This window comes from Euprymna scolopes, chromosome 19, assembly GCF_053919585.1.
Source record: "Euprymna scolopes isolate OS-2025 chromosome 19, ASM5391958v1, whole genome shotgun sequence".
In the NCBI taxonomy this organism is placed as follows: domain Eukaryota; kingdom Metazoa; phylum Mollusca; class Cephalopoda; order Sepiida; family Sepiolidae; genus Euprymna; species Euprymna scolopes.
This window is the reverse complement of record NC_136500.1, coordinates 88,647,321-88,674,977: the sequence shown is the minus strand read 5'-3', so window position 1 is coordinate 88,674,977 and position 27,657 is coordinate 88,647,321. Positions and strand designations below refer to the sequence as shown.

Below are 27,657 nucleotides of genomic sequence, written 5' to 3'. Positions count from 1 at the left end.
TATGTATCTTTAATCATATTCGTTTTTTTTAATCACTTTTACTGTTTTATTTTTATGTATATATTTTTTTCATCATTTGTCATTTCTCACAAAAATCCTTCAAATTATGCGAATTACTGCAAAGAAAATGAATGAAATAAAAAAAAAATGTTAAATCTGGAAAGTGACTTCAATTTTTAATTCTTTTTTCTTCTTTTTAAAACAGAAAGAGGCTTGGGCGACATTATCGATGGAGGTAAGTAACTTTTAAAATATTCGATTACGTTTTGGAACTTTTTTTTAGATAAGGATAGATTATTCGTATCATTTGCATTCTTTGTACTACTGTTCTCATCTTGAGTGTTATTTTCATAGCGTTTCGGTCGATTTAACCTCTGATCTTCTTCGGGTGTAACTTGTCGAACTCTTCCTCGGAATCTTTCTGTCGAATTTGGGAATCTTTCCACGGATTAAACAAAGGGTTCCATTCGAGATTTCGTGCAGATTTCCAAGTTTGACAGAGAGATTCTCGAGTTGATCAAAAAGATCCTCGAGTTCAAAAAGATACACCTGAAGAAGGTCGGAGGTTATATCGACTAACATGTTATGTGAATAAGATGGGAACACTAGTTTGAAGAATCCCAATAATACAGATTCTACTATGATTTCAAAATAAATACTTTACCAAATGCTTATATTCTCAAATGTTGAAAAAAAAAAAAAAAAATTTCTTCCTTCTAAAAAAATTCTTATCATAGGTTTCATTTCTAATGATCAAAATAATGGCGAGTTATATGAGCTTCATAAAAATAAAAGCATTTTATTTCATTTTTCAAAAATCTCAAAGTTTATTTTCGTATTATTTGGATTCTCCGCACTACTGTTGTCATCTCCAGTGTTTGTTTTTTTCCTAACCTTTTGGTCGATGTAACCTCCGACCTTCTTCAGGTGTATCTTGTCAAACTTGGGTTTCTTTCTGTCGAACTCAAGAATCTGCATGGAGTTTATTTAATCCATGAGGGTAGCATGCTCTCATTCCATCAGCCATGATTGGTAAAAGTCAATTGGATTTTGAGCGTCACCTGCACTGAGAATGGAACCTACAACCCCCAGAAGAGTGTGACAACTGAATTTTACCAAGTGCTTTATTCACTATGCCACGGGTCTTTGCAGGTTTAATCCTCAGTGTGGATGACACTCAAAATCCAATTATGAATCACTTACTTCTACTCAGTCATTCAAGAACATAAAACATTTCTAGAAATGCGAAAACAATTGATGTATCGCATATTATTCAAATAAAAACTGTTTACTTTTTCAAAAATTAAGAGCGTAGATTTTTTTTCTTGCTTTTAGTTTCCCAAAACACAAATTACGAGGGTCGTTCCCCCAAAAGTTGAAGAACTACAAAGACGGGGTGGTACCATTAAAACGGGTGAACTTTTGTCCCCCAGAATTTGTTTTGCTACATAGTCACCAACTATTCTCAACGCACTTTTGCCAGGAATTCAGTGACGTATTTCTGCTTCTGGCACACATCCATGACAAGGGTTATTTTCTTAGAATTTCACACCGTTAATATCTGCAACAAAGAGATGAAACTTTCAAGTCATGAATGCATGGGTTCAGTCATCATAATAATAGAATTTGCAGTTCTCTGTGATCCATCTGGGTGGAATAAAAAAGAATAGGGGGCATAATTTTTTAAACGCTTCTTATATTTTAACACCTCAGAATCATAATCCACTCATGTCATGAATCTTTTTGACTCTCTCCCATCATCTTGCGGAGTAGGGTTTCATAGGAGCCTTATGAGTTCTCTGTTAGTTGCTTGACGTAGGTTTTGTTGTGTGAACTCACACTGAACTACATCCGTGTTTTGGTATCCATAAAAAAAAAATATGGCTGACGGTTTCATCCTTAGCTTTCCCAACATATAGTGACCAGCCAATCTCGTTCATCTTTTTCTAAACAAGACCTTTGAAGCCCTTGTCACGTCAGTTCTGGAATATGGAACTAATACCTGAACTCTCACCAAAAGATTGGAAAATTGACTGCGTGTTTATTGAAATGCAAAGAGTTGGTATTAACATCTCCTGGAAAATAGAACTTCATGAGAGAAGAATTTTTTCGTCAAGTACATTGCATCGAATTCCAGAAGTTTTATGTCGTCTGTATGGAATTTTACATGGAAATTTTTATTTAATCCACAGGAGTAGCTTGTTTTCTTTCCGTTAGCCATGACCAGGTAGAAATATTAAGTAATTTGTAATTGCACTTATAATATCGCCCATATTGAGGATTGAACCCCCAACCTCCAGAAAACAATCACTTAGAACTGTTTATTACCTAGCACTTATATCTATGGCACCACAAGGATGCGTAGTGCAACAGACCTGTGGTATAATGAATAAGAAGGTCAAGAGTTACATCTGTGGAAGCATTGTGAGAATAATATCCAAGATGAGAACAGTAATCCTCAAAAGACAAAGGATACCCCCTGTAGGGGTAGCTGCGCATGTAATTGTATGGTAAGGGTTGCGCAATCTCCAACCGCACGTCTCCTGAATCGGCACTGCTTGAACCCAATGGCAAGGAAAAGTCCAGGACGACTGGAAACAATGCCAAGATAAGCAGAGAGTTCATACAGCACCTGGAAGTCCTAAACGGTCACTCATCTGGTATTGACCAGGTTCATTGTTGCTTAACTTCGATCATGTGATGGGAACTGGTGTGTCAAACATGATTATGCCGTATATACAGTATATGCTAATAATACTAAATTACTGATATTTTCTAAAATCCAGATTTTTAAAAAACGTTTATAATATTAATTTTTTTTTTTTTATTTTTTTTTTTTTTCAGGAAAAAAGCTGCTCCACGGGTTGCTCGAAGGCCTTGGACCTTTATATTGAAATGAAAATTGGTATGTTGATATTTCTGTTCTAACTAAACAGCCAAACAACAAATATACTAATTGCATGGAAACAGCTGTGTATGTTAACACGTAGTAGTAGTAATAGCTCTAATAGTTGTGATGTCTGAGTGTCAGCTGCAGTCGCCGTGAGCATACAGTATTTCCCTCTTTTCCTTTTATTTTACAGCTATGATGTGTGTAGAGTTGTTTCCTTTTTGTTCTTCATAACGCTGCTTGTACGTGCACTTTCCTATTCATTTTTCGTAGCAATAATTGTCCCATTATAGTAATAACAATAGCACATATTCGTTTTGGTATCATTTATTTTTGCTTTAAATTGCTTTTAGCATAATACACTGTATATTTTTCTTATATGCATATGATAATATTACATTTTTTAGCATTCCCAACCCAGCCCTCATCAAGGGATAGGATCTCTAAAAGAAACACGTTTTCCCTGTCTTACAGACAAAATGCAAGAGAATGGCCACTTCAACGACTTTATTTTTGTAACGTCACTTCCCTGTCACGTTCATTAGATTTCTAACCTTAATTCAAGTGGTTTAGCCATGTACAGTGTGTCACCTCTTGCACCAACTTAATAATACTATTGGATAATCCAGGCATTAGAGTGTGACAGACCAAGGAAGACCTGTTTTGACTCCATAAAAAAGTGATTATTTATATCAATCCTTTGGATCAGCCTGCCTGGAGAGTAGGCATGCAAAGTAGTCTGGTGTTGTCCAGCCTGAAGTCCGGGATACTCACAGCACTTTAAATTCCAGAACTGGATGATCATGATTGATGACATCTTTGTGGGTGTATCAACCCACCAGTCTTTTTCTCTAATCTAATATATCCCACACTGCCTACTTCCAACCCTTGCCCTATTGCTGCAATGGTACCTCCCTATGCTTGTTTTACAAACACTTCAAGGGAATGTGCTCTAGTGAACTTGCTGAACTGGTACATCCTGGACGTAAATAACTTTGACCAATCCAACAATCAGAAAAATCAGGTAAGGGTTAGGGCCGATCTAGGATTCAAAATGACTTCATTTTCTTAACCTGTTTTTATTTTTTATGTAAATTTTTTTTTATATAAATTAATTAAATTATAAGAATAAAAGAAAATGTGCGTGTGGTTTTTTTTTTCATTCTTTTTATTTTTATCGCTGTTCTCACCAAATGATTTGTAAATTTGGATAAGGAAAGAGAAGAGGAAAATATTGATTGCCACAGAAGCGAGGAATGACCTAGATTGGATAAGAGGAAGCAGAATCGCAGACTTCCTATAAACGAAATGATGAAGCAAAGGAAATGGAAAAGGCAATTCCAGTGATGGAGAGAAAGTTGACTTGTAGGGCAATCGCTTTCACTTTGGAATTGTCTTCTCTAATTAAACCAGGAGAAAGAGACGAAAGAAGAAAAACAGAACGAGTATCGTAGGTCAACTGGTGAAAGCAGTATTTACTTAATGGATGAGAAAGAGAGCGAGAGAGAGAGAGAGAGAGAGAGAGAGAGAGAGAAATATGATATACAGACTGTCATGGACTTACAAATGCAATTGATTATGACAAACTAGTCATAAAGCGATTTAGATGGACGTAAGTCCGCCATGTTAAACAAATATAGTCGTTGCATGGAAACAACCTAAATAAGACTATAATGACATTGCAATCATCTTAAAGTCCTAATTTTAAGAATATAAATTCAAAGTGTAAGATACAAACGGACATTAACACCTATTAAGTGACTGAATAAGCGCTATCGCCAGTGTATGTGGAGAGGTGGGAGGGTGTTATGTTAAATAGAGAAATACGCTATCACACACATTTTTCTTTTTATTTTGTATGAAAATCAAGTGTTAACATATGTCCCATATGTATCACAAACGTTTTCGATCTGTCTAAGAATCATCTTTGAAAGAGAGTCAAATGTATGAGGGAGAGGGCTGAGTAAAACTGGCAAAGGAAAGAATTAGTAGCAGCAAAAGGTTAATATTTGTAGATTGCAAGCAAAATGCTGCCTAAATATGCAATATAAATATTAGTGATGGGACGATTCCAAAATTTTTCCCGATTCCTTATAAATCTCTAAAAAATTTAATATAAAAATGTTATTTTGTCGCGATTACTGTAGAAACACATCCTAAATGTGCATGTATTTTCTCAAACATAAAAAACAGACTTGTGAGAGGAAGATATAGAGATTTTAGTCTTACTGGAAATTTAAATCAGTAAATATTTATTTTATTATTACTACAAGCAGTGGAAGATGTTTCTTAAATCAAATAAAAAAAAAAATAAGTCAAGGAATCGTTTTTGGCATCGGAAAATAGGCGCAAAATTTTCTAATTCCAATCGTCCTAACAATACTAATATATATATTAGTGTTGGGGTGATTAATCGGAATCAGTAAAATCGGAACTTTTGCGAGTATCAGAATTGGTATCGGAATCTGAAAAATTTGTGCCTATTTTCCAATGCGAAAAACGATTCTTTTAATTGTCTTTTTTATTTAATTTTGTTTAAAGCAAACTCTTCCACTGCTGTTAGTAATAATAAAATGAGAAATATTATTGATTTTAAAATACCAGTTAAACTAAAATCCATAGATCATCTAAGTTTATATTTCCGCTTGAGAAAATATCTGCATGTTTAACATGTTTTTACGGTAATTTTGATAAACAACAACTATATTGTTAAACATTTAGAGATTTATAAAGAATCGAAGTCTGTAATTGTATCAGAATCGGGACGGGAAAAATATTGGACTTGTCTCATGAGCTGTGAAACAGCGAAACAGTACTGTATGTGGATGACTATATATATATACATATATATATATATACACACACATATATATATATAATATATATATTATATATTATATATATATATATTATATATATATAATATATATATGTTGAGCAAAACAAAAAAAAAGTAGTAGTAGGCAGGTAGGCTCGAACCCGTACCGTGAAGGAGGAACAGAATGTAAAAAAAAAAAGAATGTGATGTGTTTGCTGTTGCGCCCATCGCCAAAGCGGAAGTGATGTAGCTTTAAATTAAGGCTTGTCAATTGAAAAGCTGGGTGACTTTCGAAAATATCGTCGAAAAAAGCGACTCCTCCATGTAGAAAAGTGCCCAATTGAGGATAAAGAAATTAAAGTTTTTAGCCAATTTTTCGATATCGGTCGTCCGAAGGGTCGAGCTTCAAAACGATACCAATCTCGTGAAAATTCCTCCCCTGTGTTGAAAGTTTTAAGCAGACTTATAAACATACATACAGGTGAGATTTATATTATAGATTAACAAATTTCTTATTAAAATTTTCACTCTGTGTTCTTTAAATAAAAAGAAATTCAAATCGATTTCATCCGACCCGATAATTCTTTCAGTAGTAAAAACTTACAAATATTCACCATTCATTTTTATTAGATAGTAAACAGACATGATTATATAATGAAATCACTCTGTTTGTTAAAACTGTTGAACAGACTTCCAAAGCTCCGGTGATGGCTATTATATAACTCTTAACTTCAAAAGGGATTACATACCAACATTATGGATGGAGTCTGCAGAAAGCAGCTTCCAAAGGCAAGTGATTATTCTTTCCAAAAATGAAAATCCAACTAGCTGCATTACCAATTTTTTTCTTTCCTTTTATTACAAATCTTAGTTTGATAAGGTTGTTGCAATTTTGAAACAAGAAAGCCCCGAAGCAACTTATACTCACCAAAAAAGAAACTGTTTAAAAAAAATAAAAGTATTTTTTTTTTTTGCTGTTGTAAAAATTAAATTACCGTTTGACATATTTCCTTTTTTTTTTTTTTTTTTTTTTTTTTTTTTCGAACGATCATCTTTAATTTCTTTTCTTCTCGTTGTTCTTCAGATGAATTAAAAAAGGTTAAATTACCTGCACCGGAAGTGGAACGAGACAGTGTGACCAATTCTTCGGTGTGTTTGCAATGGCAGACACAGGAATTGGTACAAAATATCAGTTATACAGTTTACATGCAAATGCCTGAAATTTCAACCAACTGGCATCTCACTACTTCCACGAAAATGACCAAAGAAGCGCCGATACAGTTTAATGTTCATGATCTTCAGCCCTACACAACTTATAAGGTAGGTCAATCACAACTGATCTTGATCTCTCTGCAATACCAGTAACAAACCAGGGTGCTTATCCAGTTTCCAACCCAATCTCTGGCAATTCTGTATCAATATTTCGACAGGTTATGTAAGCAGCCAGAAGATTCCGAAGCGATTATCGAGTCAGCTGTCAGAAGACAAGTTCCAATGAAAACGTAAAATTTATTAAATTAAGAAAAAAAAAAATTTTAAACTGAAAATAATTTTCACTACGCTATGTCATCATGAAATCTTCCTCTTCAAGTTAAGGATGGCTTTTTAAATAGAAAGCCATTCTTAACATAGGGAAAGGCGAGGGGGCGTGTTTGGAATTATTGACTTCAGCATCTTCCGGCTGCTTCTGTAACCTGCTGGGAGATGCTGACGCAAAGTTTGGGTCATCATTGGATAAGCACACAAACCGGTGACAATCTCTGAATGTTAAAATCGAATACCCAAAGCCTCTATGAGTTTTACATAACCTTCAGCGTGTTTGTATAAATAGGCATTTCTTTATCAATAAAAGCCCTTTCTGCCATGAATAAGATCTGATTTAAAGACTGAAATGTTAGCGTTCAAGCATGTCTGTGTGCTTATATTAATTGCCTTGTTCAAATGCTTATCCACTCATTCCATATACTAACAATTCTGTTCAATCTAATTATGAACTTCATTCTTCCTATATTAATCATGGATTTCCTCAATATATAATGTATATTACTTTATCTAGCATTCTAATGTGGCCAAATGGATACCAACAAGTACTATGGAAAAGTTTGAATTTGTATTCAAATGAAAAAAAAATATGTTAAAACACCTAGTTGCTTGGTTGGTCAGTTGATTGTATTTTAGATTGTCTAGTTAATGTTTTTTTTTTTTATCTAACCTTTAATCTAAGCATTCAATGTTTTATATAACTCTTAATATAAGCATTTTTTTAATCTAAACCTTAATGTAAGCGTTCTCAATAAATCCGACTAGCAGCAAAATCTCACCCCATACACTATATATGTCCATAGATGCCGGAGAACTTTTCACAAATCTTTCTGCTCTTTTTACGAGAAACAGTATTAATTGGTTGCCTGGTTTGAGCATTTGGAATTCCCTCTTGGCTCCATATTTTCCCTACCAACCGTACCAATATGCAGAAAATTAAATGTAACGTGAACAAGCATCTTGTTGCACAACTCCCCTATTTAAATCTGACCCCTAATCACACTAGCCCCTTACATCTCGGTGGTAATATGCCATTTTTGGGATTAATATTTTTTAAAGATGGTTGCTCAGTTGTTTTATTAGTATGATAAGCTGTTTATTTCTTTATTAGTTGGTTGTTCAGTTGTAATATTGTCTGTTTGCTCAGTTGTTTGATCGGCTGTTTTTTTTTATTAGTTTATTTCTTTATTAGTTGGTTGTTCAGTTGTAATATTGTCTGTTTGCTCAGTTGTTTGATCGGCTGTTTTTTTTTAATTAATTGGTTGCTTAGTTGTTTGAGTGCTACTATTAATTGTTAGTTAATCAGTTTGATTGTTTAGTTGTGTGGTTGATTTATTTTATATTTGGTTGTTCGATTGATTGATTGACTAGTTGCTTGGTTGTTTCATTAGCTGGTTAATTTTTTTTTTAAATTAATTAGTTGCACAGTAGCTTGACTGTTTTTGTTCGTTGGTTGTTCAGTTATTTGCTATCTAATTTAATATTTTTGTATTAATTCATAGCTCGATTTTTTTGGATTGGCTAATTGATAGATTGTTTCGTTGTCTGGTTGTTTATTATTATTATCAATAATAATTGGTTACACAATTGTTTAATTAACTAGTTTTTTAATTGTATAGTTGCTGTTTGGTTTGTAATCGCGGGCTAGTTGGAAGCTTTAGCCGTTTTACAGTTCTTTTAAAATTTATCATAAATTATATAAAACTAAAAGAATAAAAAATAAAAGAAATTGAAAGGGAATAAAGTTTTTGGATGAAAGAGAAACTTTGTTTGGAAATAAATAAATCGGTAATCAGTAAAAAGGAAGTAATGGAGGTGGATGGGGGTGGGGGGGTAAAGGGTAATATCATTGGCAAGCGGAGCCGACTGGTGCGCCTGACCGGGCATTTTGATCGAAATCAGAATTAGTTTTGGCATCGATTTTTGTTTGTCCATTCCACTGGCATTCGCTTGAGGCACAAGAGTTAAGAATGGAAAGCTCTTCTTTCGAAAAAAAAAATGGAGGATTTAAAGTTGGGGAAGGACTGAATCGAGAAGAAAACGAAACGCATACCAGAAAATTGTGGATACTATTTTATTTTGGTTCCTTTGATGAGAGTGGAAAGGTCGAAGGAGCTTTTGTGCAGGATGAAGCGTATAAAAGAAAAAAAAGGATTATGCTTTTTGATGACGGGATTTTTTTTTTTTCGTTTTTGTCTAAATTCATTGTGAACAAGAATAAAACGTTAGGGTAACTAGTTGGGTGATGGGAAAGAATTTGTATTAACCCACATTCTTATATATATATATATATATATATATATATATATATATACATACATATAAATAAAGCGGCAAGTCCATAACCTAATTGCGCACAAGAGATATTTTTCAACATGGCCGAATTCTTTTCCTTTTTGTTTTACATAAAATTTGTAGACTAAAAATTATATACACATTCGTACATATATATATATATATATATATATATATATATATATATATATATATGCGAGATAAGACACTGATAGAAATCAGATGAAAAATCCTGATAGATATACCTTAAAGAGATACTTTCAGGTTGATCATAGCCAAAAAGGAATATTTAAGAATAGAGCAATATATAAGTTTCACGGTTAAATTATAAATTCTGAAAAAAAAAACAACATATATATACATATATTCGATTTAAGAATTTATTGTTTGACAAAAGGAATATATAGAAGGGGTTATTTTTATTTCCTTAATCCATGGATTTTCAGTTAGCAAAATGTTCAGCTGTGAATGGACGCTATTTTGCTTTTCAGCACAATTATTGAAAATAGTTTTTGAGTGGTTGTGGATAATTATATGGAGAAAATTATACGAAAAGAGAAGTTGATACAACCTGGGTAATCCATCATTGGAAGGAGTCCAATGTCGTTCGGGGTTATAAATCCAAAAAACTATCAAAACTATTTTCAATAATTGTGCTGAAAAGCAAAATAGCGTCCATTCGCAGCTGAACATTTTGCTAACTGCATTTCATTTCCTCTGATGATATTAGCCATTGTTGAAACTCCATGAATTAAGGAAATTAAAATAACCCCTTCTATATATTCCTTTTGTCAAACAATAAATTCTTAAATCGAATATATGTCTCTATATGTTGTTTTTTCAGAATTTATAATTTAACCACGAAACTTAAACACACACACATATACACAGGTGTGTGTGTGTATATATATATATATATATATATATATATATATATATATATATATATATATTTGTACATATATATATTTGTACATATATACACAGGTGTGTGTGTGTGTGTGTGTATATATATATATATATATATATATATATATATATGGTAAAACTTGACGAGAGTGCTCAATACTATTGAAGAGCAAATATGTATTTTATTTTTTTATTACCGTTTTATCTGTTTGGTTACATATGTTTCAGATGTTGGACCATGTTACAAGGCTGTTAGATCGTAAACATGGTTCAACATCTGAAACATATGTAACCAAACAGATAAAACCGTAATAAAAAAATAAAATACATATTTGCTCTTCAATAGTATTGAGCACTCTCTTCAAGTTTTTACTAATTACCAGTTTTACCATATATATATATATATATATATATATATATATATATAATGAGTAAAAAAATAATTGTGAATTATGAATTAGTTTCAAAAGGAAAAAACAAACAAAATCAACTTGAGTGTACGATCGTTTCGGAAAACGATGTTCATTTTAATTAAAATTGACAATAATTATTGACAATAATCGACAAAGGTTTTTGTCTTGGAACATCATTGCCTCATCAGCAAAAATGGGAGGGGGGTTGGAGACACCAAAATAAAACTAGCATTTTTGTCGTAAATAAGGCGGATGTTCCTTATTAAGCTCCATAAGAAAATTTGCTTTAAGTTCAGTCAGTATATCTTTGGGCATACTGCTGTATCTTGTCTTTCGGAGACAAGATACAGCATCATGCTCAAAGATATAGCGTAATGGTGAGAAGCCTAGACTGTCATTTGGGCGGTCGGGTTTCGATCCTGGCTTGTAGTAGTTTCCTGCCTAGCTACACTGATGAACTGTGATACAGCCAAACAGTACTGTATGTGAATGACTAATATATATATATATATATATATATATATACAGTAGCGTCCAAAACTAAGGGACAAAATTTTAAAACCTAATATTTGATAGAAATAACAACTATGAAAAGCTTAAATTTTGACAACTGGTAATCGTTATCATTCATAATAACATACTAAAATTTGAATCATTTGCAATGGATAGAAAAAAAAATATAACAATTATTTATTTTCAAAATAAGAACGTCCAAAAGTAAGGGACAAAAATGAGAAAAACAATGGAAACAGCCCAAAACAATAAAAATGCATGTACAATCAATATTTAATAAATGAGTCCTTGCTGTCAATGACAGCTGCATATCTTCGACTACAAGAATGAATCTGTTCTTTACAATCCTCGACACTAATCTGAGATCATTCTTCTTGAAGCTTCACTCCCAAATCCTTCGCGTTAGTTGGATTTCTTTCCATAATGTTCACTCCTAAGGTCTTCCAAAGATTTTCTATTGGATTTAAGTCAGGACTTTGCGGTGGTCATCCATAATTTCGAAGTCTTGCGCACTAAGGTAACTCATTACCACCTTTGTCTTGTGGCATGGGGCATTATCTTGCATAAAGGTAGCCCTATTGAAACCTGAATTCTGTAAGATTGGCACAACATGATCTTGAACAATGGTCATCCGCATACAGTACTGTTTCACTATATATATATATATATATATATATATATATATATACACACACACATGGTTTTTGGGATAAATTTGACAATTTTATCATGAAAAAGAAAAGGCGCTTGATGTCTATAAAATTTAATTGATTTCAAAGAAATCCAATAGGCTAGGTAATTAGAATATTTCGATGAATTTAAACAACATAAACTTGGATTTAAAAATAAACCCAAGTTGGTATTAATAAATTTAAAAAAAAATGAAGAAAATCAAATGTTATTCTGTCAAATTTATCGCAAACACACTGCACATATAAAAAATAAAAATACGAAACTAAAGACGCATTTACATCACACATGATATTTTGTTAGGAGTATAATTCGTCTTACACGTGTTTCGTTGAATGTAAAAATTTATAAAATAACACATTAGAGACATCTTTATGACTCAGATGGAGATTTTGTTTCCCTTGGATTAAAAAAGGATAGAAATCCTGAAAAGTTAAAGATCTCTCTCTCTCTCTCTCTCTCTCTCTCTCTCTCTCTCTCTCTCTCTCTCTCTCTCTCTCTCTCTCTTCTCTCTCTCTCTCTCTTTCTCTCTCTCTCTCTATCTATCTATCTCGCTCGCTCGCTCGCTCGCTCACACACACACACACATATATTAGGAAGAGCCCATACGGTCTGCCGACGTATTGATGTTAATACGTCTTATCAGGATTTTAAATTGATCCATACAATAAAATACTAAAACTATCCAAAATGTCGGGCAAGTGACAGTCAAACGTAAACATTTAACATTTTCATAAGTTCGATACGCTTTAAATAGAGAGGAAAAAAAAGACAACCAGTTTGCTTCTTCTGTTGCAATTTAGAAATAGGTCGAAACCTGTTGAAAAACACGTCCGTCCTTCTGCATTCTGAATACGAATGCTAAATTTTTGCCCCCAAATAAAACACTATTACGAAACAGAAGTATTTGTTATATTAAAATCCAAACAATAATTGAATTAAAAAATAACGATTAATAAAATGCCCTTTTTCAGAACCAATATGCAAATTAGTTAACCTCACAACTGATAAGCAGCACATACAAATGGTCCATTTATTGTGTAAAGTTTAAGTAACTTGAAATAGGGTGTTTTGACTTTACCGTCAGTACGAAAATCGGGCTGTACTTTCACATATTCATATAGATTAAGAATATTTTTCTGGAAAATAAAAAAAGCTAGATAATCCCGGGCAAAACGGGATCTTATGTTATGGGGTACCAAATCGATTTATGTTGTGTAGTCACTAAATCGACACATGTTACATAGTGGGGTGGTATTCATATCAATATCGTATGATTGTGTGACGTGTTATTATGCCTATATTGGGCCTCTTCACTATCTGAACCATTTATTCTTTTATATATATATATATATATAAAGTAGACGTGTGTGTGTCTGTGTACATTTCCCTACGCAATAACTCTGTCAATGTTTAGTCTAACGACTCGAAATTTGATATACAGGGTACTGAGATTAGGGAAAATCTTTGTGGTTGGTTTTTGGACAGAAATTTGGCTGTTAATGGGTCAAAGTTCAACGATTTAACCTTTGAGAACTCTACCAAACTCCTCCGACAATTTTGGGTTTAAACACTTAAATTTTTTAGATATAAGTTTCTTGGACATGGATCTAACTTAACTTGATTTGAGTCCAAAACAGTAGATATTAAGGGGGTCATAATAGAGGTCAAACTTAAAAAAAAAATTGAGCGCTTTTTTTTTTTTTTTTTTGGTCAACATACACCTCCAAACACCTGGGTAACGCCGGACTGAAATGCTAATGTATATATATATATATATATATATATATATATATATATATATATATATATATATATATGTCGTCAATGTATGTGTTTATGTATTTATGTCTGACACGCATCCACACCTAGACAAAATTATCACGGACCATAAAATAGACAGTCATGCACACACACACACACACACACACACACACACACACACACACACATATATATATACTGTTTATTTTACAGTCCGTGATAATTTTGTCTAGCTGTGGATGCGTGTCAGGCATAAATACATAAACACATACATTGACGATATACCTGTTTTTCTGCTGTCGTTTCATTGGAAGATTATTCAGCCAAACTTGGGGAAAAGGATTCTGTGTAAACATAAACGTTTCAGAGAGAGACCAAGACGCTGTGAATTTGTATATATAAATATTCTTTTGTTTCTCTCAGGTAGTCGACAATAGCAGGGGAATGATCGACGATCTTTGCTTGAATGATTAATTCTTACACGTCTCACGTCTGAGACTCTCCCCTGCTCCCTCGGGAGAAGACACCTTTCAGACCATCTTCTTCTGTTGACGTCCTCAATCCAACTCAATCCCAATCTTCCCAGCTAACCAGAACACGTAACAACGACCCGTCACTTCCGATCGACTGGTCAAATATCTTCCGGTGAAACTTGATCGGTCACCTGGTTTGATGTGTATTTACATCTTTTGATAATATGTCAGAATAACCTCACATCTCATCTCTTGTTTACTTCACCTGTTAGATAGATAGATAGATAGATGCAAATATAGATAGATAGATGCAAATATAGATAGATAGATGCAAATATAGATGGATAGATACAAATATAGATAAACAGATACATAGATAGATAGATATCTGTTTATCTATCTATCTATCTACAAATATAGATACATAGCTAGATACATGCCTAGCTAGATTGATAGATACAAAGATAGATTCATGGCTAACTAGCTAGCTAGATAGATACACAGACATAAATATAGATAGATAGATACAAATATAGATAAACAGATAGATAGATAGATAGATAGATAGATACAAAGATAGATGGATAGATAAATAACAGCTAATTCTCTTCTGTTCCACAACATATATATATATATATATGTGTGTGTGTTATAACTATATAACAGTCAGCCTTCAATATATTTTTCAACTGACACAAACACGTTGTTTGGGTTTGGAACTACCCAAATAAGTAAAAAAAAAAAAAAAAGTTTGTGAAAATCCACGCATAATGACGCTTATTTTGATTACTTATTTTATTTATTTATTTTATTCTTCTTTCCTTTCAATAATTGCGCGTCTTACCTCGACGCATACGTCAGACGCAACCGTTAAACTTTAAATACAACACGTAGCCGTGAACCGAAACAGAAACCATTACATTATTAAACGTCCATTTTCTTTATTGATTTGAACAGTTCGTTTACTTTCAATCCGCATAATACGGCCTCACATCGGTGAGGGGGCGGATACCCATAAAAAGCTGTCAAGAGGCTGCCCCCGAAACAGTGCGTATTCTCTCCTGATGACCTGGCATTATCTGGAAACTGAAGTATAGTATTCCATAACTAAAATCAACATATAAACTAATTTACAAGTGGAATAACTACAAAAAGAAGATAAAACTGTCTATATTTCTATTATGAATACCCGACACTAACTAGAAACCAAAAGAATTTACTTCACATTTGAAAACAGCTGAAAAACAATTATTTTCAAACCTACAATCTTTGAATAAAACCCTCTGAACATACGAATTGTGGAGCATCTTCTTTCTTCCTTTCCATTTTCAATTCATAATGACGAATAATAATACGGCAATTTTATGTTCGTACGTACGTTACCACCATTCACATGTTCTCATAAGATGATATCACTAAAGATGCAATGCAAAACATTTCATCAGATGTTGCTATTGTGTTAAACCTGCAACTTAAACTATTATTTGCCTTTGTGGCAGGATTAAAGTGAAGTACGTGTTCTGTCCAAAGATGGTCCAATAATATCGTGAGGTTTATATTTGCGCCTGACGTTCATAAAATAAAAAAAAATATGTCACAAACTCCTACAAAGGTGTTCTTGATTGAGCCCCTTAAACCAGATATATTCCGAAACTAAATTAACCAGAATATTTAGCTACGTTTCAATTTGGAAAAACATGATACAATAATATCGTTGGTTCTTCATTCACACCAGATGTCCATAGTATGGAAATATATCACAAACTCTTACAAGAATACAGCAGTTAAATATGTCTAGTCGCTGTTCCCCTTGGATTACAATTGAATCAAGTAATTGGAAATTGAGTCGATAATTGAATTAACTTCCACAGACATAAAAGCAAAATAATACATTAAGTCTTTAGAGAAATAAATATATTCATTATCAAATGATATCAAAATATATTCATTATCAAATGATATCAAAATATATTCATTATCAAATGATATCAAAACATATTCATTATCAAATGATATCAAAATATATTCATTATCAAATGATATCAAAATATATTCATTATCAAATGATATCAAAATATATTCATTATCAAATGATATCAAAATATATTCATTATCAAATGATATCAAAACATATTCATTATCAAATGATATCAAAATATATTCATTATCAAATGAAAAAATCAAATTGTTTTATTTTTTATTTGTTTGTTTTTGTTCTGTTTTTTTTTTCGTTTGTTTTTTTTTTTTAATTTTTATTTTTTCCCCCCTAAAACTGTAGTTAAATATAATGCGGAAAAGCGTTTATGGAAAATTGTTTCCAAGTCAGTGTTGAGTGAAGGTTTGAGCTTGAAAGTTGGTTCGTTTACTTGATAAAACCACACTGATTTAAAAAGCGAAGCATGTGCCTGCACACACACACACACACATACACATACACATATTTAATGATAGACAGCTGGAGATCCCCGTTTTCTATTTTAAAAAATTTACCTAAGGTTTTTTTGTTTCTTTTTTTCATCCTTATATTGTTAAATTCTCTTTTATGATTGGATACTTTTGAAAAATCGGCTTATGCAAATGCTAAGTCTATTTCTGTTGAACAATTTTAATTAAGGCTTTTTTTTTCATCCTTATATAATTGAATTCTCTTTTGTAATTATAAACTTTTTAGAAGTCGGATTCTGTAGGTGCTAAGTCTGCGATAGATTAAATTTAGTTTCTTTTTTTCCGGGAATTTAAACTGTATTTTTCACTTTTTTTTTTTTTCGTTTTTTTTTTTTTTTACTCAAAGCTTCTTTAGCCTATATATATATATATATATATATATATATATATATATATATATATATATATATATATATAAAATTCCAGGTTAATATTTTCCAAAAGTGAAACAGCCAATGAAGTTTTAACGAGTCCTCAATATCGAAGTAGGGCAAGATATACTTTTTATTTTACACTTTTATATCTCTATATTTTATTTTATTTTATTTTACATTTCTATATGTCGCTACACATTCATGAGTATGTTTTGGTTCGCCAGTTACAAGTAACTAGAAACCTCTTCAGGCGATATTGCTTATACGAAAGTGATGTCCGTAACCATTACGGACTTCACTTTTGTATAAGCAATATCTCCCGAAGAAGCCGTTAGTTCTTTATAACTGGCTAACCAAAACATACTCATGAATGTGTAGCGACATACAGATGCTTAAGTAAAATAAAAAAGTGTATGTATGTATGTATATATATAAGTTATAAAATAGCTCTACCAATGTATTGAGAACTGTTAAAGTAAATACTAAAAATTTACGTATAAAATTATATTTTCGTATATTAATTCATGTGAAGTAGTCATATGTGTGTGTGTGTATATATATATATATATATATATATATATATATATATATATATATATATACATATATATAGGAAAAATATTCTATAACACATTTTAAGAGTTAATTAAAAAAGTTATTTATGTTAGCGATATTTATTTTAAACAATTACAATAAAATCGATTCCAGTAAACAGATTTAAGACAGATTTAATGTTTTTTGTAGAAAAATCCAAATGCGATTATCTCCCTTTTCATGTGTTAGTTTATGTACTGTCGGCAATCCTATCAGAAAAATTTATATTCTTTTGGTGATCTAAAATAATTGGTGGAGAATTAATTTTGATATTACTTGTGTTTTTCTTGCTGATTCAAGGTGTGGTTTTACTTTTTCCCTTGCGCGTTAGCATCCTGAAATAAAACCGGTTTTCGCCTTGGCAAACATATACAGATAACCACATATATATAAATTTTAATCTGAATTTACTTGTCAGCAGTATAATTCAGGATTCTTCTTAACCTCTCCCATATCTTTTCATCTGTTTTTTTTTTTTTTATCCTTGACTTTTAATTTATCCTTTTACTTTTTTTAATTTTCACCCATTTATGAATTCTTTGCACATTTTTTTTTTCCTTTATGACTAGCTTGCATATAATGCTGTGTCAATTCATGCCAGTACCAGCAAATTCATTACTTCGCTATGATATTTATTTGCTAATATATTTCCTCTGATGAAAATAACGCATTTCTTTAAAACTCCGCAGATTAAAGAAAATTCAAGATATCTTATTCGAGTATTTTGTCGAACAATAAATTCATGTAAAATATGATTTATAGTCTTAAGTTTATATTCTTATATAATGACTAGGGCTGTGACAACAGCATATTCTTTTCATTGTCTTGACTCTTGAGTATATATCCGTTAATAGCTTATGTTTTTATATAGATGGAGGTGGTTCTCGGTTGATTAAGTATGTCTGTGTCGGATATATACCCGAGAGTCAAAAGAATGAAAAGAATATTCTGTTGTCCCAGCTCTAATAATTACTTGTATTCAGACAAAATGATATAAGGAGATATACTATTATTTTATGTATTAATTTTCAGTATTTACTCCAATAGTTCTCTGCATATGAGTAGAGCTCGGTAGTACGTAATGAAAATATATGGCAATAAAGCTACAGCGAATCTTCTGCGTTCTATCACTGTAGGTAATCTTCAGGCGAAAATGCTTTCTAACCTGATTATTTTTTTGGTGTTAAAATACTTTTGACGGGTATTTTGTTTTGTTTTTTTTATATTTTCAGTTCAAAATTGTGGCCTTCATAAAGAATCCTGACAATTTTCTTGAATCTAACGCAAGTGTATCAGTTACAACTTTGTCGTATGGAAGTAAGTAAGAAATATATATTTTATCATTTATCTTCATTTTCTGTCTTTGTTGAAAGTTTTAACATAAAATCAACTTATTTATTAAAAAATCAATCATGTTCATTATTATACTTTAATGTGTTATATATATATATATATATATATATATATATATATATATATATATATATGGGCAACATTTCTTCTCTTATGCATATTCCATTAAACAATAGGATAATTTCTCTTTCTCTTGCAATTCGTTTTTTTCTTTTTTTTACATTTGGCGGGCCAATCTTCGAACGTTCTTTTCGAGTGTAAAAAAAAAAATTCCATAGTCGCAAACGTTTTCTGCTTTCGTGAGTCGTCTTCAGGCGAATGATGAATTTAAAATCTACCAACACCTTGTAGCACAAGACACCCCCTCAAAATGAATATAGACACATATTAATAAAATTAAAAAAAAAAAAAACCGCCATTTTAATTGTCTCACATTGTAATCTGCGCCTCCCAATCATGGAAGCCCTACCCATCTACCCATTCACATAAACAAACTGACCATCAATTAGGCTCAATGTGAGGAGGGCATGCTTAAGTGCTTTTAATGATTTTAAACGTTTTTTTTTTTTTTTTCATAAATTCACTAAACGCAATTATTTAATTCACCACTCGCCTGAAGACGGTTCATGGAAGTCGAAAACGTTCACGACTGTGGCAAATTTCTTTTTACACTAGAACAGAACGTCAAATGCATAAGATGGATCGCAAGAGAAACAAACAGGAATCATCCTTGCTATTCAATGAAACCTGCATAAGAAAAAATGCTGCTTATATATATATATATATGGCAATTAAGCTACACAGAATATTCCGCGTTTCATTCACGTTATGATTCATCAGTCTCATGCCTGATGAATCATATATTATATTTGAACACATTAAAATATAATAATGAACATTATTTATATATTAACTAATACATCAGATTGAATTTTGGAGCAATAATTTTGGCATTCGAATTTTTTGTATCTGCTTTAAAATTGTTTTAAAGCACGAACTAGCTTAACACGCCATAAGGCCACCCTTGGGATAGATATAACCTAATAGACAGCTATGAACAAGCTGCAATTTTCTATTAGCCATACTCCTAAAAAGCCATTTTTTTCCTGTTTTCAAGCCATACAAGTCGATGACTTTCTAAATGATTGCTGTCTGTAGAAAGATTTGTAAAAGTTCAGTTGGAAAACACTTAAGTACTTAAGGAGAGCACTTTAACTGACCTTTGACCGGGGACAATACATTAAGGGACCTCGCCTTGACTCTGAAGTTGGCGGTCTTCCTTGTACTGGCTAATTTACAGTTCAGTTGCGATCGGATCCAGCGATTAAGTTAATTGCTTTAACGCATTCGAACGACTTCGCTGACAACAGAACCACTTGCGTTTCTACGCCATTCATTTGCACTGCTTCTAAGAAATGCCCTTGGTGAACAGAAAGACATGGCCTTACCGAACATTGTTCTAAAGAAATAAAAGAAAATATGTAAAACTCGAATACATAATTTAGTACATTACATTTCTTATATTATTTAATTGGAATTCATTATTAAGATGAGTATAATTTATTAATTAGTATTTATTGCGGGCTATTATCCTTATCTCTTTTTTTTTTTTTTAGTTGTTGTTTCACGACGTTTCGGCCAACTATCCCTCTGGCCTTCGGGCCTAAGGAGATTCAGAGTTCTTATCCCGTCGCGGTTACCACCTGAGTTGTTGTTTCGCCTTCGTCAGGTGGTAACGTGATGAAGACAACAACTATGGATGGCAGTAATTGCTGAGAATGCAGTTAAGAGATTCGGAGTTCCTATCCCGTCGCGATTACCACCTGACGAAGGCCAGAGCAATAGTTGGCCGAAACGCCATAAAACAACTTAAAAAAAAAACAGATGAGGATAATAGTCCGCAATAAATAAACATTAATATTACATTTCTTTTTTTTTTTTTTACATTAAGGCATATCAACCCTTTTTTTTTATTCGATGCTGAAATTCAATATTAGTTGGAAATGATTGTAAAAGCAATAAATAAGCTATGAAGGTCAATCGTATGTTCACACAAGCAAGAAAATGGCTACATCCTCGTCCAAGTCTTTTTTCCAAGTCTTAAAAGAACATCTCATTGACCTAACGAAGAACATGTACAAAATCATCGTTTTAAAACTTACAAATAGCCCTTCATAAAATCCATTCTTCCAGCCCTAAAAATAGCACATTCACTTATGAACAACCTATGCAAAACTTTTCCTCCCAATTTTAAGAATATCCGCTCGAATTAGAATGAACCTATACAAAATCCTCTCGTCCAGTCCAAAAATACTCCATCAACCTATGAAAGAGTCTATGCAAAATGTTTCCTTCAAACCTTAAAATTACCCATTCGACATATAGACACGACTGTAACAAAACCGCTGAATTAACAGCAGCAGCAGCCATATGCAAATGACCGAGCCAATGTGTAATGTAACGTCACAGCAGAGATTTAAAAAAGAAAAAGAGGCATGTGTGATTGAAGACGGAGTGTTCGGAGGAGTGGTGTCCGAGGCCGATGTTCAAAGAAGCACGTATTTGAGACTCGTTTGAGACGAAGAGGATTAGAGACACGACAGGGGAAGGACGTGTTCGAGATAGGATAGAGCAGGAAAGGACTGTTGGAGGCACGAGACAGCGGAAAAGAGTGTTCAGAGAAGCGGGATTCAAGACGTGTCGAGTCACGCGAGTGGCGCCAGAGCAGAGAGGAAAAGTCACACACGGTCGGAAAAGGAAAAATGAACTGTTCAAATATTTAGAAAAAAAATGTGTTGTTGGAAATACGAGGTATAAAGACTTTCGTTAAAAAAAAAAATAAAGCGAGTCGAGTTGGGTTTTTTTTTGTTTGTTTGTTTGTTGTTGTTTTTTCCCCCTTTCTTCTGTTTCCTTGCTACGGAATCTATAACGTGTTGGTGCCGTTAAAATACTGAAATATGACGTATAAAGACTTTCGTTAAAAAGAGTAGAGTTTGTTTTGTTTTTTTTTCCTTTCTTCTTATTCCTCGCGACAGAATCTGCAACTCATGATCGTTGCCAACAAGAAATCGATGGTAAATGGCTGTTGCGAATAATTTGCATAGCTTATCGAAAGAGATGGTTAGTACTGGAAATCTGGGGAGACTTGTCACCCAGAATCCAGGGAACACCACAAGTTGTTCTCAAAGGGAAATCTTTGATGGCCTAATTAAAAAGTGAGTTGTTGCTGTTGTCGTTAATAATAATAATAATAATAATAATAGTAATTCAAATTGACACCACACTTAAATTGAGGGGGGAAAAATTTCTGATTCATTTCAGACGAGCCACCACAATCCTTGATTAAAAAACATTTGAAAAAAAATCACCGTTGAGCATCATACAGATTTACTTTCCTTATGACGTCATGCAACGGGTACAGAAAAAGAAAAAACACAATCTGTTTCTATGTCTGAAGATGAAATCATATCGTCGAAACTTTGTTGATTTAAATAAATAATTCTGTTTTATATTGGCTTATTAAACTTACAAATTCCAATTAAAAAATGATATATATACTTTTTCTTTTTTCTTTTTTCCCCCCCCCCCCTCCTAGGACCATCTACTCCAGCCAAAATCATCAGCGTGACAACTCCATCTCCGACTGTCATTACTGTCATCTGGAGTCCACCTATGTTTCCCAACGGACAATTACTCGGATACAAGCTGATGGTTGTAAAACCCAACAAGAAAAACGTGTTGCGAGAAGTATCCCCCAACACCCTGTCTTGGACATTCAACCAGTTGCAACCTTTAAACACCTATGTGATTAAGGTCTCTGCTTGGAATTCCCATGGAGAAGGACCGGCAGATATGCTGGAAATCAAAACACCTGATCCAACGCCAGGTAATAATCACGGACGTGCAATTGAATTGTGCATGTGGCAACGATATTGACAAGAGTAATCCAATCTATATATTAATGCGATAGCGTGTGTGTTATTTATTTTCTGTGTCACGCTTACATTCGAGTAACTGTCGTTTGTTATGGATTTCCATTTCTAAATAAATAATTTTATCAAGAATTCTTCGTAAGTTTTGGTTTCGGTTTCGATTATAGCTGATGGGACTCAAGTCATTTTTTTATAAATAATTTTGCCAAGAATTCTTCAAAAGTTTTGGTTTCGGTTTCCATTATAGCTGAAAGAACTCAAGTTATAAATAAAATACATTTTTTTTTTTTTCATAAGGTTTTATTTTTGTTTCGATTCAAGCTAATGCACCCAAGTCATATGGATCATATATTTTTTTTATTTTTTTGAAATTGCAACTTTATAATATATAAAAATCGATAGAACATTAACTCTATAATATTATAGACGAACTCTGCAAGAATTAAAATATCATATTTAAGCATACTTTACAACCGGGCTTTGCCGAGGGTTCATGCTAGTTTAGATAAATACTTTTGAAGTTTTAACAAAAAGTTACAATAATATCAAAGCGTCTCCATTTACACTGAACATTTACAGAATGCCAACATTAATATATTACATATGAATGAGTCCCCTGTGGAATTTCCACAGGTCCTGCTAGTAAATATTTGTTTTTAAATAATCATAAAAACTAAAATTTATAGATCATAATAACCACTTAAGGTAAAAATGTTACCAGAAGAAATGGCACAATAAAAAAATGGCACAGGTAAAAGCACAAGTGGATAAATAGGAAAAATGACACATGAAAAATATAAATGAACATTTCACAATGAGTGTATCGAATCACTGTTTTCACAAGGAAAACATTGGAGAAAAATAGTTCTAAAGATCTATTTGTGCAATGTACCCTCTCCTCTGCGACATATTTTTACTTTAAAGAAAATATATGCATACATTGCACGGGATTTTACAATCCTCCAATTAATATATATATATACAGGGTGTCCATAAAGTCCGTGTGCAATTTTAAAATGAATTGTTCCAAAATCAAATCCTTTTTACATGTTATTTCTATTGCAATCGCAAATAAAATTATAAATATTTTAAGGCGCACACGGACTTTATGGACATCCTGTATAACAACTCTAGAACTAGATATTTCAAAAATTTTAAAGAATCAGAATTAAAATCGGCAACTGTATCAGAATCGAGAATTTAGAACAGAATCTGTAATCGGAATAATATTGGAATCGTCCGATCACTAGTAATTAGTGTTTCAAATAAATTCAAAGAAATACAGCCGATAGGCTTATTCAGTGGTGTGCAGATGTCTGGCAAAGCCTGAGGCCAAATCTTTGATTTAAATTTATTTTTATGCCATAAAGGCTCAAATATGTTGTAGTACTAAAAAATATGAAAAAGTTTAAATATTGATTAAATGCCCTACTCCCAACTTTAATGCTCCGTCGCTCCACCCTCAAAACTCCCCGCATTTCATTGGTCCGAATCACCGCTTATCAAGACCTGAAAGCCAGTCGAGTATAATGAGTGTAAAGCGGTCACTAAGACAACAGCATAGTTATCAGTAGTAATGGAACTTGGATAGAATTTGATTATTTAAGGGGACGGCTCAATAAGAACTTGTTTACATTGAACTTGAAGACGATCATGTTGTAGTCAGCTAGAAAACAGGCCAGCGGAACAAGGTTCCACAGGCGGGCAGGTCTAGAAAAGAGGCTATTTTTATACAATTTGTGTTTAGATTTAGGCATAGTTAAAAAGTGGGGGAAATTGTTGGTTGTGGTTATAGCAAGACGAGTGTGTTGCACTGTATTTATACCTTTGATTTTAATCCATACTATGATCTACAAAGTTTTAAAACTCTGCACAACAAAGTATTTTGAACTGTTGGGCTCGTCCTCTATATTTTTCGATTCAATATAATTTCTCTTTTTTTCTTCCCTACAGAAAATGACAAGGAGACTCCGTATTTAGTGCTTGCTGCCAGTAACATGGTTCTTAAGCAGAGCTTGATGGACGTATATGGTGATCCTATTACATTGCACCAGTCAAAAAACCGAAGTATTCTCGTCTTAGGTAAAATCTGGAAGCTTCCTTTTTTTTCTTTTTTCCGTTCTTTTTTTTAAGTTGTATTTTAAGAAAATATACTAGAAATGAAAATGTCTTTGTTGTTTACTTATGATTATATATATCGTTTAGAAAAAAAAAATGACAATATTAGAAAATTACTTCAATTTAACATGTTGATAAGTGTTAAATGAAATCCGCAAAGAAATCGTCATTCTTTTTCGCTATGTTTTCTTGGACTATTGGGAACTTGATGCAATTGTGAATTATTGATATACTATGAGTTTCTAAAAAGGGGTGGCACCAAAAAGAGTTACGTTGTGTGTATGAAAATATTATATAACGACGTACATGTTGAATAGTTCGGTTTTATATTTTATCTGTATATTCATGTACGTGCAAATGCGTGTAGGTATATACCTCGTATCATTTAGTTGATCGTTTAGAGTGTATATTTTAACAACAATTCTAACAGGAAACGATTGACGTCGACGTATCAAAACAGTTGTAGATAAAACAGTTCTTTTTAACACATGTAAATAACACAACACATGCCTGAATTATTTACGAACATTTATTTTCATGATCCGGCCGGCATTTTCAGAGATTGCACGTTTTTACATCTTGGCTGCTTGAAATAACGCCGCCCCCCTGCGTCACGGAGATACCCTTTTTGAGTCGTCCGTTCTCTCTGACGTCCAGCTAATAACTGCCAAGAATCTTCCAAAATCTACATACACCTCATTACGTGTCTCATACCAACAGCTGATGTTACCTCAATCTAGTTATTTGTTTATGCAAACCAAAAATAATGTTTACATCTATTTTCTATTTTCACATTCCTTTTGCGATATTATTATGATATATATGTCAATCATTTTTCCTCAATTTAATTGTTTATTTTTCTAATCATAATAATTGATCCAGCGACCCGCCGTTGCTCGAATCAATAATAATAATAATAATAATGTTTTGACCTTTGGCTTTGCTTGCCACAGTTAACACAGATACTACACTATGATCACAGCCCAAAGGGTCACAACATTACATTATTACAGGGGAAACAGTTAATAGAGACAATTACAGAGGCTTAATGCTGATGGGTGAGATTGTTAAAGTGATTGAGAGAATAATTGAGCGGCAAATAAGAAGTTAGATAAGCAAAGATGAAATGCAGTTTGGCACTGGTGCTATACAAGGTGGAACGATAAAATTGTCGCCCCTAAAGAAAACACTACAGATTTATTTTAAAACTTTTATTGAAAAAAAAATCAATTCAGGTAATTTGATTATGTTGTAGAGCTGACATCTATTCAATGCAGCCGCCTTTAGTCTCAATCACCGTCTCGATATGGGTCCAGAACTAGGAGCATGCCTTTTCCTCAAGCGCTGGTGGGAGCTTGGCGAATACTCGGCGAATGGCTGCAATCAAGCTGGCTTTGGTGTTGTGGGAGATCATGTTGGTGATGTTCTCAATGTATGATCAAATGAAGTAGTTCAGCGAGTTCAGGTCGGGGGAGGACAGGTACAAAGTCGTATCACTTCCTCTGAAGCCGAGTTTGGGTCCCTTTTGACTTGTGGACTGGTGCCGAGTCCTGCTGCCACACCCAGGGTCTTCCAGCGGCCATCAGATTACACCAAGGGATCACCGCACTCTTCAGCACATCCTGGTACACTTTGGTTTTGACTTTCAACCTGACTTCGAAGATGTGAGGTGGTATGATGTGGCCGTCACTTGAAACCACACCAAAGACCATAACTTTGTTGAGCTTTGCCATCAAACGTTGAATCGCCCAGATTTGCATTTTGAGGGTGCTGGCAATGGTCCTGTTGTCATAACTTGGATCGGTAGAGAGCATGAGTTGTACAGCAGTGCATCTCCAATCTCGCTCATTGAACATTGCTTTCAGACATGATAGAAGGCTTCTACTGCTCCTGGGAATTATACACAGCTGGCTAACTAGTAGATGGTCTGCAACATAAAAAGAAAACCGGTTTTCATCGAACGGAAATGGAATCATGTCGTCTTTTCTAAGGCGACAATTTCATCATTCCATCCTGAAACAAGAGACGTACTCTAATAAGAACTACCTATATCTTACACACACACACAAGCACACATACTACTAACTCAAAACCACCCTGAAAAACACTGGATTTAACATTCACACCTGGGAAACAACAGACCAGGACTGGCACCTGTGGCGCTGATCCATCATATTCGGTATCAAACAATATGAAACAGGAAGAAGATAGGTGGAGATTAAGAAGCAGGCAAGACAACCCCCCTTCCCACCGAGAAAAATAGTCTTGCCCCCTTTGCCTGCCTTCTCTGGCCATGCAGATTCTAAATACTGTACAACTGAAATGGAACACGTACATCAAGTCTGTTGCCAAGGTCGCTGGAAAGATGGTGGGATCCTTTTACCGCTCCAGAAGATATCTCACTACTGATGCAATTCTCTATCTATATAAAAGCCAAGTACGTCCAAGGATGGAATACTGTTACCATATCTGGGCAGGAGCTGCTAAAAACAGCCTATCCTGCCTTGACAGAGTGCAAAATAGACTTCGTGGCT

At 33.2% G+C, this 27,657-nt stretch overlaps 1 protein-coding gene across 3 annotated transcripts in view; it reads left to right on the top strand.

Annotated features, from left to right (window-relative positions):
- LOC145239826 (proto-oncogene tyrosine-protein kinase ROS-like) overlaps positions 1-27,657 on the top strand; it is a 682,889-nt gene that overhangs the window by 415,531 nt on the left and 239,701 nt on the right. For all 3 annotated transcript variants that reach the window (XM_080103360.1, XM_080103359.1, XM_080103361.1), the window contains exons 4-9: positions 206-235; positions 2,845-2,905; positions 6,793-7,028; positions 18,953-19,037; positions 22,669-22,959; positions 24,959-25,087. In XM_080103360.1, coding sequence (XP_079959486.1) covers positions 206-235; positions 2,845-2,905; positions 6,793-7,028; positions 18,953-19,037; positions 22,669-22,959; positions 24,959-25,087 — 832 coding nt within the window. The remainder of the gene's footprint in view (positions 1-205; positions 236-2,844; positions 2,906-6,792; positions 7,029-18,952; positions 19,038-22,668; positions 22,960-24,958; positions 25,088-27,657) is intronic.